Here is a 13,856-nt window from a genome sequence, read left to right on the forward strand (position 1 = left end):
TTATTGGCAATATGCATAACTTTTTTTATAAACATATGAATTTAAACATGGCAAACTCTAAGGTGGAAGTGAAAAATAAGGTTTGGCTAAAATCAGTGTGACATAAATAACAGTGTTACTTTTGTCCTCAAAGGAACTCTCACCATTTAAATCTGATTTACTTTTACAATGAAAAAACTCTGACATTTCAAACTTAAGGATGTGTTATTGCACTGAATCACCTGCAGATTGATCATTAGTGTGATACATGAAAGGAGAAACTAAATTTGTAATAAGGAGAAAAGAACCGCTATAATTTACTTTTTGCACTTAAAAACTGAAATTTGGAGCTAAATTCGGTACACGGTGCTGAAATTACATGATATTTGGCAGCTCCATCAAGGGATGCATGCTGAATGTGCTGTTATAGCCTGGAAAGCAAATGTTGTCAGTGCTTTGAAAAAAATCACTTTACTTTCATCCCTACTCTCCCCTAATTGTAGTCAGTATTTGCTGAAAAGGTAAGTCTTTATTTGTAAGTAGCTTTGGATATAAATATCTGGCAATTTGTTGAATGATTAAATGAGAAGTCTGTATATCTTTGGTGTTTGAGCAGAGGTTAATAATTGAGACAAAGAAAAAATCACCATGTCATCCACTTCCAGGATACATGTTGTTCTTCATGCTAGAAATATTTCATTAATTTATTTGAGATTTTTTTTTCATCAAAAAGAACAAGGACATGATCATATTACGAATTATTTGTGTGTCCTGGATTAAGCAATTATGAAAAAGTAAATAAATAAATAAAAAATGTTCTAACATTCTCAAGACCACATTGATCCTCCCACACCAGCGAAATTGAACACCGGCTTCCATCTTTTCCACAGGAAGAACTCAATGCCCTAAATATTTCCTATTGATAAAGATAAAATAAGAACTATTATTATTATTATTATTATTATTTTAAATATGGATTTGGAGATGGAATGATACCACATTAGTCAAATTGTATTTTTTAAATTTTATTAATTTAATCTGCATAGAGAAATATTTTACTCAATAAAATTAAATAAGCAGATATATGTAGTCAGCTAACAGATTCACATTTTAAACAATTGAAACTTAAATCTTCAGTGAGCTATGATATTATTTTATGATGTCTACTAACAACAGTGCTGCCTCACAGTGCTGTGCCTTATCAAATTAGCTAAAAAGTAAAATCAAGCTTATCATAAAAATGAGCACAGATCGTGGTATTACTGAAAGTGTTATGTCCTTTAAAACTTTGACTAAAATTACATTCGCTTTCATGGAAAAGGGTATGTTTATGACTATTATCCATCCACCAGGGGGCGACAAAAGAGCCCTCAGATTCCCCTTTCCGGTCGCTTCTCGAGGCACACTCGGTTTTCACTAATAGCCATTGAATTCTAGATCTTGGTAAATGTTGATTACTGGCACGAGCATATGATATCTTTAATGATGTCTTTTAGAGCTTTTACATTAATTGCACTTGAACCATGCAGAGTAAATGCAGCCCGTCTAGACAGGAGCGACTCATAATTACAATCAGAGAATACATTAAATGTAGTTTGTTATAACTTTAGCAGTCTACAGTCTTGAGGTCTGATATGTGAGTAAATAATATTAATTAAAATAAATATTATTTTATTTGGTAATCTTAATTATGCGGTTTCAGGCGCAGTATGTTCCTTTAACGTTAACAGAAGTTCTAAAGCGCGAAAACTTAAATCAGGTGAACCAATGAATGAATCGCAATCTCAACGACACGTCATACGTTGTGGACTAGTCCCAGTCAGGGTACCAGTGCAGGGTAATTTACCAGTCAAGGATTCCATGTACACGATTATTTGCTGATTCATGATTTGGGACCAAGGGAGGTGATTGAGAATAAAAGATAAGAGCGTTAATGGACCTCGCGTGGTATTCTTTTGCCGTCCAACTGAGATCCACTCCAAATGGAGCGAATACAAGTGGGAGCTGCCTCATTTTCATTTAAAATACGAAACCCTCTGCTTTGCTGAATGTCAGTTTTAATAATCAATAATAGCCATTATGAAAGTATAATGCACAATAAGTTTATACATTATGGAAAATAAAGGCAAACGATCAGTCAATATACAGAATGTATGTGGTTACATTAATTATTAACTTCTCTTTGCACTCAGTCAAAACACGTTACCTGTGAACCAAGGCTGCCAGCTTTTGGCTTTAGCATAGGGTGAGAATTTATGCCCCACCTCTATGCCCACAAGCCACGCCCAAACCAAACCACGCCCTATTTATAAATCTATAAAAATTCTATATTATTTGAATAAATACTTTTTATAAAAAAATTTTATTATAAATAAAAGTATTATTATCCATTTATTATTCTATTCTAAATAAATAAAAAATATATTCTAAATGTATCTGGAAAACAATGTAAAGACTGAAGTGATATGCTAAGATCATTTAAGAATTTATAAATATAGGCCTATTAATAAATATATATAAATATGTTAATTTCATTAGAATGAAATTCTATAGACAATTGTAAAGAACACACACACACACACACAAAAAAATGTTTTATAGAATTATCTGTTGTGTGTTGTCTTATGCCTAGTTCAGACTGCGTGATTTTAGCCCCGATTTGAGAAATCTCCGACAAATGCCTAAAATCACAGGCAAAGTTAAAAGCGCTCATTTTCGGTTTATTTGGACTCACAAAATGGAGGAAAAACTAGTGGAGGTTTGACAGGACTCAGGAGCAACCGTGTCTGTTTGACGTTTCATCCAGAAGAAAATTAGTTTATTATCAATGTTGAAGAGAAATGGCTAATTCCCTTTAAACCCAGGTGAGCAAATATGTACATTTTCTACCCCATTAAAGGCTTCTTTCACATTATGTAGTTAATAACAAAATATATACTGTGTTTTTGGCTGTGAGACGAAGTTGTCGGCGATTCTTCCTATAGTAAAGTCATGCAATGTGAAAGTCCCTGTCACTGATCCATCTTGCAGTGTAAACAAAGCAGCGACGAAACGCTAGCCCAGATAGTCATGCTGTGTGAAAACATCTGCGACACGACTACTTTGAAAATCATGCAGTCTGAACTCGGCATTAGACCCGACTCATGGCCAAGAATTAGGTTTATTAAGTCTGAACTCCAAATTGTCCCTAGTGTATGTGTAGAGGCTAAGCCTTTTGCTTGAAGTCCCTGACATGTTGTTAGACAGGCACTCTTGGCTGATGAACTGTAAATGCAATGAACAGTATAGGCCTACTTGTTTCCATAGATATTTAGGTTTATTGCAGTTGCACACTCCAATAGTTCACAAGTTTCCTTCCAGGTAAGTTTTCGTTCGTAAACATCAAACACTGCCACATATCGTGACTTACAAGCCAACAAAACAAATCGTCACGCTAAAGCGTAAATGAACGTGTGTGCATATGTGTGTGCGATTGTTTGTGTGTGAGTGTGTGTGGCTCTGTGTGTGAGAGTGTGTGGTCAAAAATGTGCTCCCCTCCGTCTAGCATCACCTGTTACCTGAATATTCGTTCCCACTTATAAAGCCTGTTTAAAGAGCACCACTTAGTGGAACAATGAAAAGTTGCCAAATGGCTCCTACAGTATGTGTGTGAATGAGAGTGTATGGATGTTTCCCAGGGATGGGCTGTAGCTAAAAGGGCATCCGCTGCATAAAACGTATGATGGATAAGTTTGCGATTCATTCCACTGTGGCAACCCCAGATTAATAAAGGGACTAGCAGAAAAGAAAATGAATGAATGGTCTAAACTCCCTGACCTCATCCTTCCTTTCTGCTTCATGCAAAAAATATTTAAATAAAATAAAATAAATAATAATCTATAAGGAGTCATTAGTCAAAAATAGATCATCATATTGTTTAAACTTTAGACTTGCAAAACTCACTGCAGGCTGACACCTGTGGCCTACATAAAAGACTGTTACCCCTGCATAAAATGCACCCCCTCTGAAATATGCATAGCTGAAATTGATACAATCTTTTTAATAACACAGTTAATCTTTACCTTACAGAAGACTGACAGTTCTAATGAAAGTCTATGAAAGGGGTGTATTTTACGGCAGGGGCGTTTCTCAGTACAACACAACGCATAAGTGGCATGTGAGCAGCACATATTTATTTGACATGAACAAGGGTGAAATTCTGGTCTAAGAGGTGGGGTGGGGACCTAATCTGAGTGATGGTGATACTGTAGTTGTGGAGTATTGGTGATAGTTGCAGAAATGTGCAGCAATGTTGAGTGATTGTGTGCAGAAAAGCCTAAATTTCAATTTTATTTGACATTTTATCATAACATATACAGTGTATTTTTAAAATGAGAACAAATGAAAGAATATCATTTTTGGGAAATACCATGAAGAATTTATAAAAAAAAAAAAAAAAAGCTAAATATATTTTTCTCTTTTCATTTTATAAAACTAATTGATGGCAGATTTTCTCTGTCTCTGTCTGTTCTCTGTTGTTGTCTGTCTCTCACTGTTGGTGTTTCTGTGCTGTTTCTGCTGTTGTACTGTTTGTTCTGTGAAAGAAAGCTTACTGTTAGTGTTGGCCCTTGTAACATGTTATGATCAATGATGCCAATGTAATACACTAATAAAATCATAATAATACTATTGTTGTAGTCTAGAATACCAACTCCTACTTATTATATGATCAGTATGTTTTACAACCTGTGACATTTTTCTTCTCTTCATAAGCCTGTCAACTGCAATACGCGTTCAATCACATTGTAGACCGAAGCCAAATATTTTAATAAAGCCTTATAAGTACATTTGTTATTCTTTACAAGCGTATAATTACATCAATTGTCGTCTCTCGCAATGTACACCAACATTCACAGTGCTTAAATTCGTTCAGTTTTAATTAGTTAGGTGTATTTATAGCGCATTACAAGGGTATGCCTAGAAATAGACCCATACAGTAACTCTGCATGCCTTTTCTTGCGATTGGTCGAGGTGGGACAGACACAAAAATCTAATTGGCTGAAGCAAAGATCGCTCATCTGAAGAGCTGAACACAGTGGGCATAAGAAGCCCTCGCACTGCGCAACTTTCTCCCTGACTCTTCGTTTCACTTCACAATAGGTCTCAAAAGACGTCAAAATGGCCGTGAGTATATTACAAGTCGATATATTATTGTTAAGTTTTATGTCAAATGGACTGAATGAGATTTGTTTATGATTAAGAGAGCATATGGCATAATGTTTCGTCTAAATTCTACTAATATATAGTATGTTGCCTACTCCAAGCATCCGAAGTCCTTATGCTTGTTGATGCTGTACAGTCTGTTGTCTTGTCTGTTTGCTATTTCTTATAGATATTGTAGCCACGTGCATTGTTCATGGGTGTGACCCCTCATAACTTTAATACACTTACTGTTATGTGTGGTTATTTCTAAAACTTAATCAAATTTCATCATAATGATGTACTGGTGTTCATATATATATATATATATATATATATATATATATATATATATATATATATATATATATATATATATATATATATATATAATTTACTTTATAAGTTATTTATGAATGCAGTGCAAAATGAGTTTAATTTCAAACGTTAATAACCTTAAAAATAATATAGTAAAGCAATTTTTTTGATTAAATTAAGGTTTGAATAATAGTGTGAGTGTGACATCATGTGACTAGAAAAGCCCTTTGGACAAGGGAGGTTCGTAAAAAAGTTGAGCACTTTCCTCTTTTAAAATTTAGTTTTAATGTCTTTGGCCTTGTTGTATATATATATATATATATATATATATATATATATATATATATATATATATATATATATATATAAATATAGTATCCCGAATATAGTTTGCTATAATTTGAGGTCATCAAGATTAAGTAAAAATAGTTAGTAATTTTCTTTCACAAGGATGCTTGAAATAGAACACAAGTTACAGAAAAACTTTTTTTTTTTGCAAAAGTTAAGTACATGAACAAATGGTGGAATGGAAAACAGTGTGTCTCCTCAAAAATATTTTAAAATATATTAAGCCATGAACTGTGAAACTGTTTCTTACTGTGTGGTAAGAAATCAGATCAGCATATTAGGATGATTTCAAAAGGATCTTGTGACCCTGAAATGGCTGCTGGTTTCTCGCCGTAAATGTAATTATATTTCAAATCAGTTGGCTGATGTGTTTATTGAGAATTGCATCATAATCAAATAATAAAAGTGAATCATGCTCAATTTAGGACAGACGTTAACTTTGCTGTTCAGTCTTCTGCCGTTACTAATAATGAAGTAAGACTGCCCAATTCAAGCCCAGCTATGGTCTGGGTGCATTGAAAAAAGGCCTTTAGCTTAGCTCAGAGAAAGCAGCATGACTCAGTGATTTCTCACAATGCTGAACTGAAAGCCTGAGCATCACTGTCCCTCTTCCCTTTTGCAGCTAAACAGAATATTAAGGAAGGAATAGGAGGGGTCATTCTGCAGGGGCTTCTTCTGCAAAAATGTACAAAGACTAATGTGGAAAGAATTCACTTTTGCTACACATCTGTGCTTTCACATTCTTATTCAGAAACTTTTCACTTCCTATCTCTCTGTCTGATCATTTTCTTTCTCTTTACTGTTCAGCCAGCTGCAGTCTGCATCTTCTCTGTCATCATTAAACAGCTATATAAATCTTTTCCATGGCAGCTGTGAGTCACAGAGGTCTTGTATACAGTATAAGGTTTGATTTTGGCAGCTGTTGTTCAAACTTGGCTTCTAAACAATGACCAGCTCTCTCAGAGATGGCTTGTCCATTGATTTACTGACTGAATTATCATAAGATACAGTAACTTCTTATCTGCATTTGGTGGATAAGTAAAGTTAATAAACAAACTTTGCAGTTGTCTAAGGAAGCCTAGTAATCAATATTTTAGTTTTAAAATCTTAGAGTTGTATTGAATGTTAACTTAAAATTATTTACTTAAAGACATGTTTTCTTTTCGTGTTCTTAAGTTTCGACAATGACATATATGGAAAAAATGTCCCCTTTTCTGGAAGTGCTGTTTTATGCATGGGAGGCCAGTATAGGTGGTGATGTCACTTCTTAAAGACGCACATGCACATACAGTCCTGTAGTCACTATTGTTGTTTTGGTTGTCAAATTATTTCAAAATCACATCTTCCTACCTTACACAGAGACAGCAAAGATTATTTTCAAAACTTTAAAAATGCAATTGCAATTTTTTTTGTTGTTGAAAAGGACATTGAATGAGACAAAAAGATTGGAATTGCTCTTTGTCAATTGGGTCTTTAGTCAAGAAACAACATCAACACTTGCCATTTATTATATATATATATACATATATATATAATATACAGGGCTTTACATCAACCCACCAAATGCGGGTAGATTTCAGCTCTGGCGGGTTAGACAGACATCTAGCCACTTTGGCTGGTTAGAAATCATTTTTCAATTGTAGTTTTCTTAAAAGCAGGGTTCGACAATAAGGGTGGCCCAATATTAATCGGGCAAATGTGATCATAGAATTGAGTTGCAGCACGACTGACAAAAATAACTGTGTTCGCGCGAGAAAAACAGCAAAAAAGAAAGTAAATTCCGAAAAATCGCGCGCGCTCCCGTTTACTTGCGCGAACAACCGTGCCTAGAGGAAGCGCAACTGGTCCGATCGGTTTCCTTTCAAATAGACTGGACAAAGAGCAGTGATCGTGCACCCACAGTCCTGCTGCTTTCAGGAGCTCAAGATTGAAAAATAAATACACATATTATTTTGTAAGCAGCAGCGGTCACTGCTTTCATTTTAATTATTCTTTGAACAGATTAGCAGTATAACATTAACCATGTGCACGTGATGATCATCCTTTCATTATCAAACACAGTAGGCCTGTGTTTCACCTGCTTTCTTTTGCTTACAGTTATTTTTGTTAAAATGGTTTAATTATATATATTTTTTACAGTAACATTGCTTTAATGGGAAATTACTCCCGGTATATGTGTAGTTAACTGATGATCTGGGACCCTTACTCAGGACAGATTACTGTGCATATTTTAGATACATATCTACAATAATTCTTTTTTAAATGTAGTGTTTTTTTTAAGGAAAATCAAAATTATACTGTAATAATGTGAGCATGCAAAGTATTCAAAGCTGTATCACTTCTAGGTTTTTACAGGAAACTGTGAGTGTTTGCTATAGGGTGTTGTTATGTGGTTGCTATGATACAGTGAGTGTTTGATATAGGGTGTTGTTATGTGGTTGCTATGATACAGTGAGTGTTTGATATAGGGTGTTGTTATGTGGTTGCTATGATACAGTGAGTGTTTGCTATAGGGTGTTGTTATGTGGTTGCTAGTGATCTGATGGTTGCCATTACAGAATATATGCACAGCTTTTCTCCAGAGCAGCAGTGCCACATCTGCAGTTTTTTGAAAGTTCAGCTCTGGCTCTTTGCCTTTTACCATTGAATCAGGATTTTCCTTTCAGTCCATATAGGAACATTTGACAACCTTCATTGCCAAGGCTGATTTTGTCTACTCCATTATTATAACAAAAGCCTCTCATTGGCGTCCAGGAAAAAAAACAAAAAAACAACTGGGCACATTGCCCACCTGTACAAGTCAAATTTAAGTGGATCCACATGTTCTGCTATCCAGACCTGTAGTGTGTGTGTGTCAGATTAATCAGTCTGTGTGATATACAAAAGGAAAATCTATTTATATGGAATTAAGCACACTGTGCGCTCTCTCTTTTTTGTCTTCTAGGGTGTGCTTATACAGAATATGTCCTTCAAAGTTGGACAGACTCTGACTATAACAGGAGTTCCAAAGCCTGATTCCACAAAGTAAGTTTCCAAAATGCAGCTATTAGAATCTAGAATGTTGAAAGCAATAAAAAGTATATCTTCCATATTCCCTTTTGCAGTTTTGCTATTAACATTGGTCACAGCCCTGAAGACATCGCTCTCCACATGAATCCCCGATTTGATGCCCATGGGGACCAGTGCACTATAGTGTGCAATTCATTCCAGAGCGGCAGCTGGTGTGAGGAGCACAGAGACAACAACTTTCCATTTATTCAGGACAAGGAGTTTCAGGCAAGATGCAACACTTTCACATTAAACCTGAAGTTGGCATGACAAGAAGTTGATCATTTTTGTCTTTGTAAAGGCAAGTTTATTGCCTTTCAAACAAAAAATAAAATGTAGGTTGGGAATAGTTTTTAACTCATTGGTATAGATTGGAACACAGTGGTTTGCTAAGGCTGTGATCTCATTCAAAGGACTATAGCTGAACCCCAAATGGCACATTATGTACTTATGCACTTACACACTCAAGAGCATAGTATATGTATGTAGTGTAGTTCCAAATGGACCACTAATGGTTTTTTTACTAAGTGGAAATTCAAACTGTTTCCCTTAGGATGTTTGAGGGTTCCCAAATTAGAGAAGTAAATGACCAAACTACCAAATAATACCTGTCATGAGTAAAACTGCATTCACAATCTGGAGAAAGGTATAAACACTCTCGTAGGAGAATTTTGCTTTCACAATCCTAAATAAATTAAGTAATCCAGCATTAGTGCTCGAAAGCTCTGCCTCTTCCGCTAGTTGAGCAAAGCTGCGTCTGTTAAGTGTGTGACATGTCCATCATTCACACTTCACACTTCCTTTTTAATGTATGACAAAGGGCATCATCTGGGTATTTAAAGTACACTTACTCTTGTTGGAATAACATGAATATTTTAGTGTGAGTGCACTACTTACACTATTTGCACTACAAGATGGCGTAGAATAGTGCATGAGTATGCAATTTCAGATGCACGTTTTGTCTCGTCTGAGTTCAGGTAGCCCCACCCACAAGGCACTGAATTCATCATCAGTGATTTTGTTGCATCTGGAATTTATTGATTACATCAAAGGCATGTTTTAATGTCAATGAAATCAATAATAATGTGCACATTAAACACTGATTTAATACACAAAATAAAATCAGTTTTTATTTCATAGTGATTTATATTGAGGTGCTGTTTAAGCAGGGTGAAACGGTGGCTCGTGGTTAACACTGTCGCCTCACAGCAAGAAGGTCCCTGGACCTAACCCAGGTCCCGCTGGGTCATTCGGCAATTGTGTGTGGAGTTTGCATGTTCTCCCTGTGTTCGCGTGGGTTTCCTCCGGGTGCTCCGGTTTTTCCCACAGTCCAAACACCTGAGTTATAGGTGAATTGGATAAGCTAAATTGGTCGTAATTTATGTGTGTGAATGATTTTGTATTGATGTTTCCCAGTACTGGGTTGCATCTGGAAGGGCATCCGCTGTGTAAAACATATGCTGGATAAGTTAGCGGTTCATTCCACTGTGGTGATCACTAATGAATAAACGGACTAAGCCGAAAGGAAAATTAAGGAATTGCTATTTAAGCATGAACTTAAAAAAATAGCTCACATAAGAATGAAAATTCTGTCATCATTTGCTCTCTGTCCACTTGTTCTGAGCACAAAAAAAGATATTTAAAAAAATGTTGGAAACCGGTATCCATTGAGTTCCATAGTACTTTTTTATTCCTACTATGGATGTCAATGCCAACTGGTTTTCTTACATTCTTCAAAATATCTTCTTTTGTTTTCAACTGACAAACTTTAAAAGCTTTTGAACCACCCAAGAGGGGTTAAATAGTGAGTAAATATTTATATTGATGTGAAATATCCCTATAAGCTGAATAGTAACTGCTTACACACAATCTGGATTATATAATCAGAGATTTTTTTCTAAGTTATCAATCAAGCCACTTCAAGGTAAAGTACTTAAAGCAAACTTGTTCTTAAATATTAATTTTAGCAACTCATTAGCATGTTTGCAGTTCTCTGAGGTTTTGACAATGAGAATATATCTGTTCTTTTCAAAATTGGTTTATTGGCATGACCATAAAAGTACAACATCACCAAATCTTGAAATGTGTGGAGAAAAATAACAACAATCAAATGATCTAAATAAAAGAAAATAAATAAAACATCACAATTTAAACTTAAAAAAAACAATGTATTAAATAAGAACAGGTGAACACCTCATACCACAATGTCAACATAAAACACACACACACACACACACACACGCGCGCGCGCGCGCACACACACACACACACACACACACACACACACACACACACACACACACACACACACACACACACAGACTGTGTCACTGACTGAGGTCAGACAATAAGCATGAGTAAAACACATATTATTTATATTAAACACATGCTGATCTGCTATCTCTCAGGCCATGGCACATCAGTAAATATCTCATAGCCAGTGCTGTCTGTTCCACTCCGACTATTATTTTTATTTGTTCCTCTAAATTTTAAATCAATTTTTTTCTCTAAAGCCAGTGATCTAGATTTCACCCTGACTAAAATCATCATCATGTAATTCAACCGTGCACTGTAAGTGGATAACATAAACTCTCATTTCTTTCATTCCTTTTTTTTCCCTTCAGATAAAAATCACATTCACCAATGAAGAATTTCTGGTGACTCTTCCTGATGGTTCTGAAATCCACTTCCCGAACCGTCAAGGCTCAGAGAAGTATAAGTATATGCATTTCGAAGGCGAAGTCAGGATCCAAGGGGTTGAAATTAAATAGACTAATAATAAGTGGCTCACAGTTATAATCTGATGTAGTTTGGATTATTCTGCGCATTTTGTTACTATGCAGCTCTTTTATCCACAATTTTCAGTAAATTTGGAGCATCTCAATCACATTCGTATGCCAAATCAGCATTTTAATTTTGCTGTGGCACTGCCTGTCTAAACCACTAGAGGGAGCGCAACTACAGCAAATTGTCATGAGCTTTAGCGGTACATGCTAACCATTGTCTAGAGTTTGACTGTTTTACTAATAGTTTATTTTTCCGACTATTTTTCTGTAATACGACATCATGGTCTTAATTATGTTTTGTAACTAAAGCAAATTAACAAACTACAGCTGTTGGCAGATGAAAATAAATCCTGTTTTCACAAATAAACTGAGTCTGTTTTTAAGTTTAGTTGTGCTTCATATTCAAGGTCAAGGATTGACACAAACTGAGTAAGAACTTTTACAATGAAACAAAACCTTTAATTCTGTCAGGTGCTTGATATAAGTATATGTCAGGAATTTGAAGTCCCACTGCCAGTTTATTTTAAATATGTCATTCATGACATGAATGAAATATTCAGTTCATGAGAGACTAAACAGCACAATTCAAAGGTATGTTGATGTATGCATTTTCTCTGTGGTTGATAACAACAAAGCATAAATATATGTTAATGCAACAAAGTTGTAGGGGAGAACGGGACGAAAGTAGGTTACCATTTTCCATAAAAACCTATTTTTAAAAGATCATGCTTTGGACAGAAATATATTTTTTGCTGTGGTTACTAACTCATAAGTGCTGTCTATCAACACCAGGTGGTATTTTGAACAAATGTTGAACAGCTTCATAATAATTTCACATTAAACATAAATTGCCCATATATTGACTCTGTCAGTAACACATGGATGGGTCAAAAGTAACACAACATTATTTGCTAGATTTACAGACTCAATCTTGTTTATTTCAAATATATCTGACTGTGATCTTGTTAATGTTCACTGCAAACATATTTTGTCCTTTTATTAAAAAAAAATGCATTTTTATGTTTAAGGGCATCACGGTAGCATAGTGGGTAGCATGATTGCCTCACAGCAAGAAAGTCTGGTCCAAACCTTGGCTGGTTCAGAAGGCAGTGTGGAGTTTGCATGCTCTTCCCGTGTTCACGTGGGTTGAATTTGGTAAGCTAAATTGGCCGTAGTGTATGTGTGTGATGGATTGCAGATGAAAGGGCATTTGCTGTGTAAAATATGCTGAATAAGTTGGCGGTTCATTCTGCTGTGGTGACCACGGATTAATAAAGGGATTAAGCCGAAAAGAAAATGAATGAATGAATTTTCATTTTTAATTTTAGTTCCATCTAGGCATGGGCCAGTGTATAGGTATATGATAACCTTGGATAAAAATATCATATTTTCACAGTAAGCTATCATGGTATTGTGATTACTGCTCTAAAATAAGTTATTTTTAAATGTCTGGGTAAAAATGCAACACATTTTCCTTCATTGAACATAATATATATTTTTTTAAGAAACATTTAAAATATTTTGTAACAGTAAACCCGTCAGGCTGCATAATTCAAATAAATGATTGACTTCTGCTCTCTTCGTTACTTTTTAAAACACAGATTTCTTTAAAGCACTAAAAAAACACACACAAAACACACATACATCTGCTTTAGGAATGGTATAACTGAAGATTTTAGCAGTTTTAAGACCTTGACTTTTCCAAATCAAGGTAAACTTTGAAATCAGTTGTCATCATATAGTTCAAATGTTTGAAAAGCAATCCAACAGTTCAAAATTTCTACATTTTATATATATTTAGGGACTGAGCACCGAAACGGTGCGTAGGCCCTATTGGAATTGCTCCGTTTCTTCTTCTTCTTCTTCTTCTTCTTCCGCGGAATGAATCGCGGTTTTGAGGGGCTAAACATGCCCGAAAACTCACGCAGCTTTGCACACGCCTCAGAAGTGGCGAAAATTTACGTTTATGGGCTTCGGAAGTGGGCGTGGCAAAATGACACGACAGCGCCACCTAGAAAAATTAAACGGACGAACCCCCGATCCACGAATCACACACATGCACGAAAATTGGCACACACCTCAAACACACCAAAACATACGAAAAAGTCTCTTGGAGCCATATCTCAAACCCAACAGGAAGTCGGATATTTTTAACTTCCTGCGGCGAAAAAGTGGCGTTTTTGCCATTTCCAGGCGTTG

General features: G+C 35.5%; 1 protein-coding gene across 1 annotated transcript; it reads left to right on the forward strand.

The window, feature by feature from the left end:
- The first annotated feature begins 5,054 nt into the window (after positions 1 to 5,054).
- Positions 5,055 to 12,024, forward strand: lgals2a (lectin, galactoside-binding, soluble, 2a). Its single transcript, NM_212894.2, has 4 exons — positions 5,055 to 5,142; positions 8,768 to 8,847; positions 8,928 to 9,099; positions 11,496 to 12,024. Exons 1-4 carry the CDS (start codon positions 5,137 to 5,139, stop codon positions 11,640 to 11,642), a joined length of 405 nt encoding a protein of 134 aa, NP_998059.2. The 5' UTR covers positions 5,055 to 5,136; the 3' UTR covers positions 11,643 to 12,024.
- Positions 12,025 to 13,856: the final 1,832 nt, after the last annotated feature.

The sequence above is a fragment of the Danio rerio genome, chromosome 3 (genome assembly GCF_052040795.2).
Source record: "Danio rerio strain M-AB ecotype USA chromosome 3, GRCz13ab, whole genome shotgun sequence".
Lineage (NCBI taxonomy): Eukaryota > Metazoa > Chordata > Actinopteri > Cypriniformes > Danionidae > Danio > Danio rerio.

What these genes read in the sequence shown, in the direction of transcription:
- lgals2a (NM_212894.2), top strand. An exon ending in CCAAAGCCTGATTCCACAAA is followed by an intron (nt 8,848 to 8,927) that starts GTAAGTTTCCAA and finishes TCCCTTTTGCAG; the next exon opens with TTTTGCTATTAACATTGGTC. An exon ending in TTCAGGACAAGGAGTTTCAG is followed by an intron (nt 9,100 to 11,495) that starts GCAAGATGCAAC and finishes TTTTCCCTTCAG; the next exon opens with ATAAAAATCACATTCACCAA.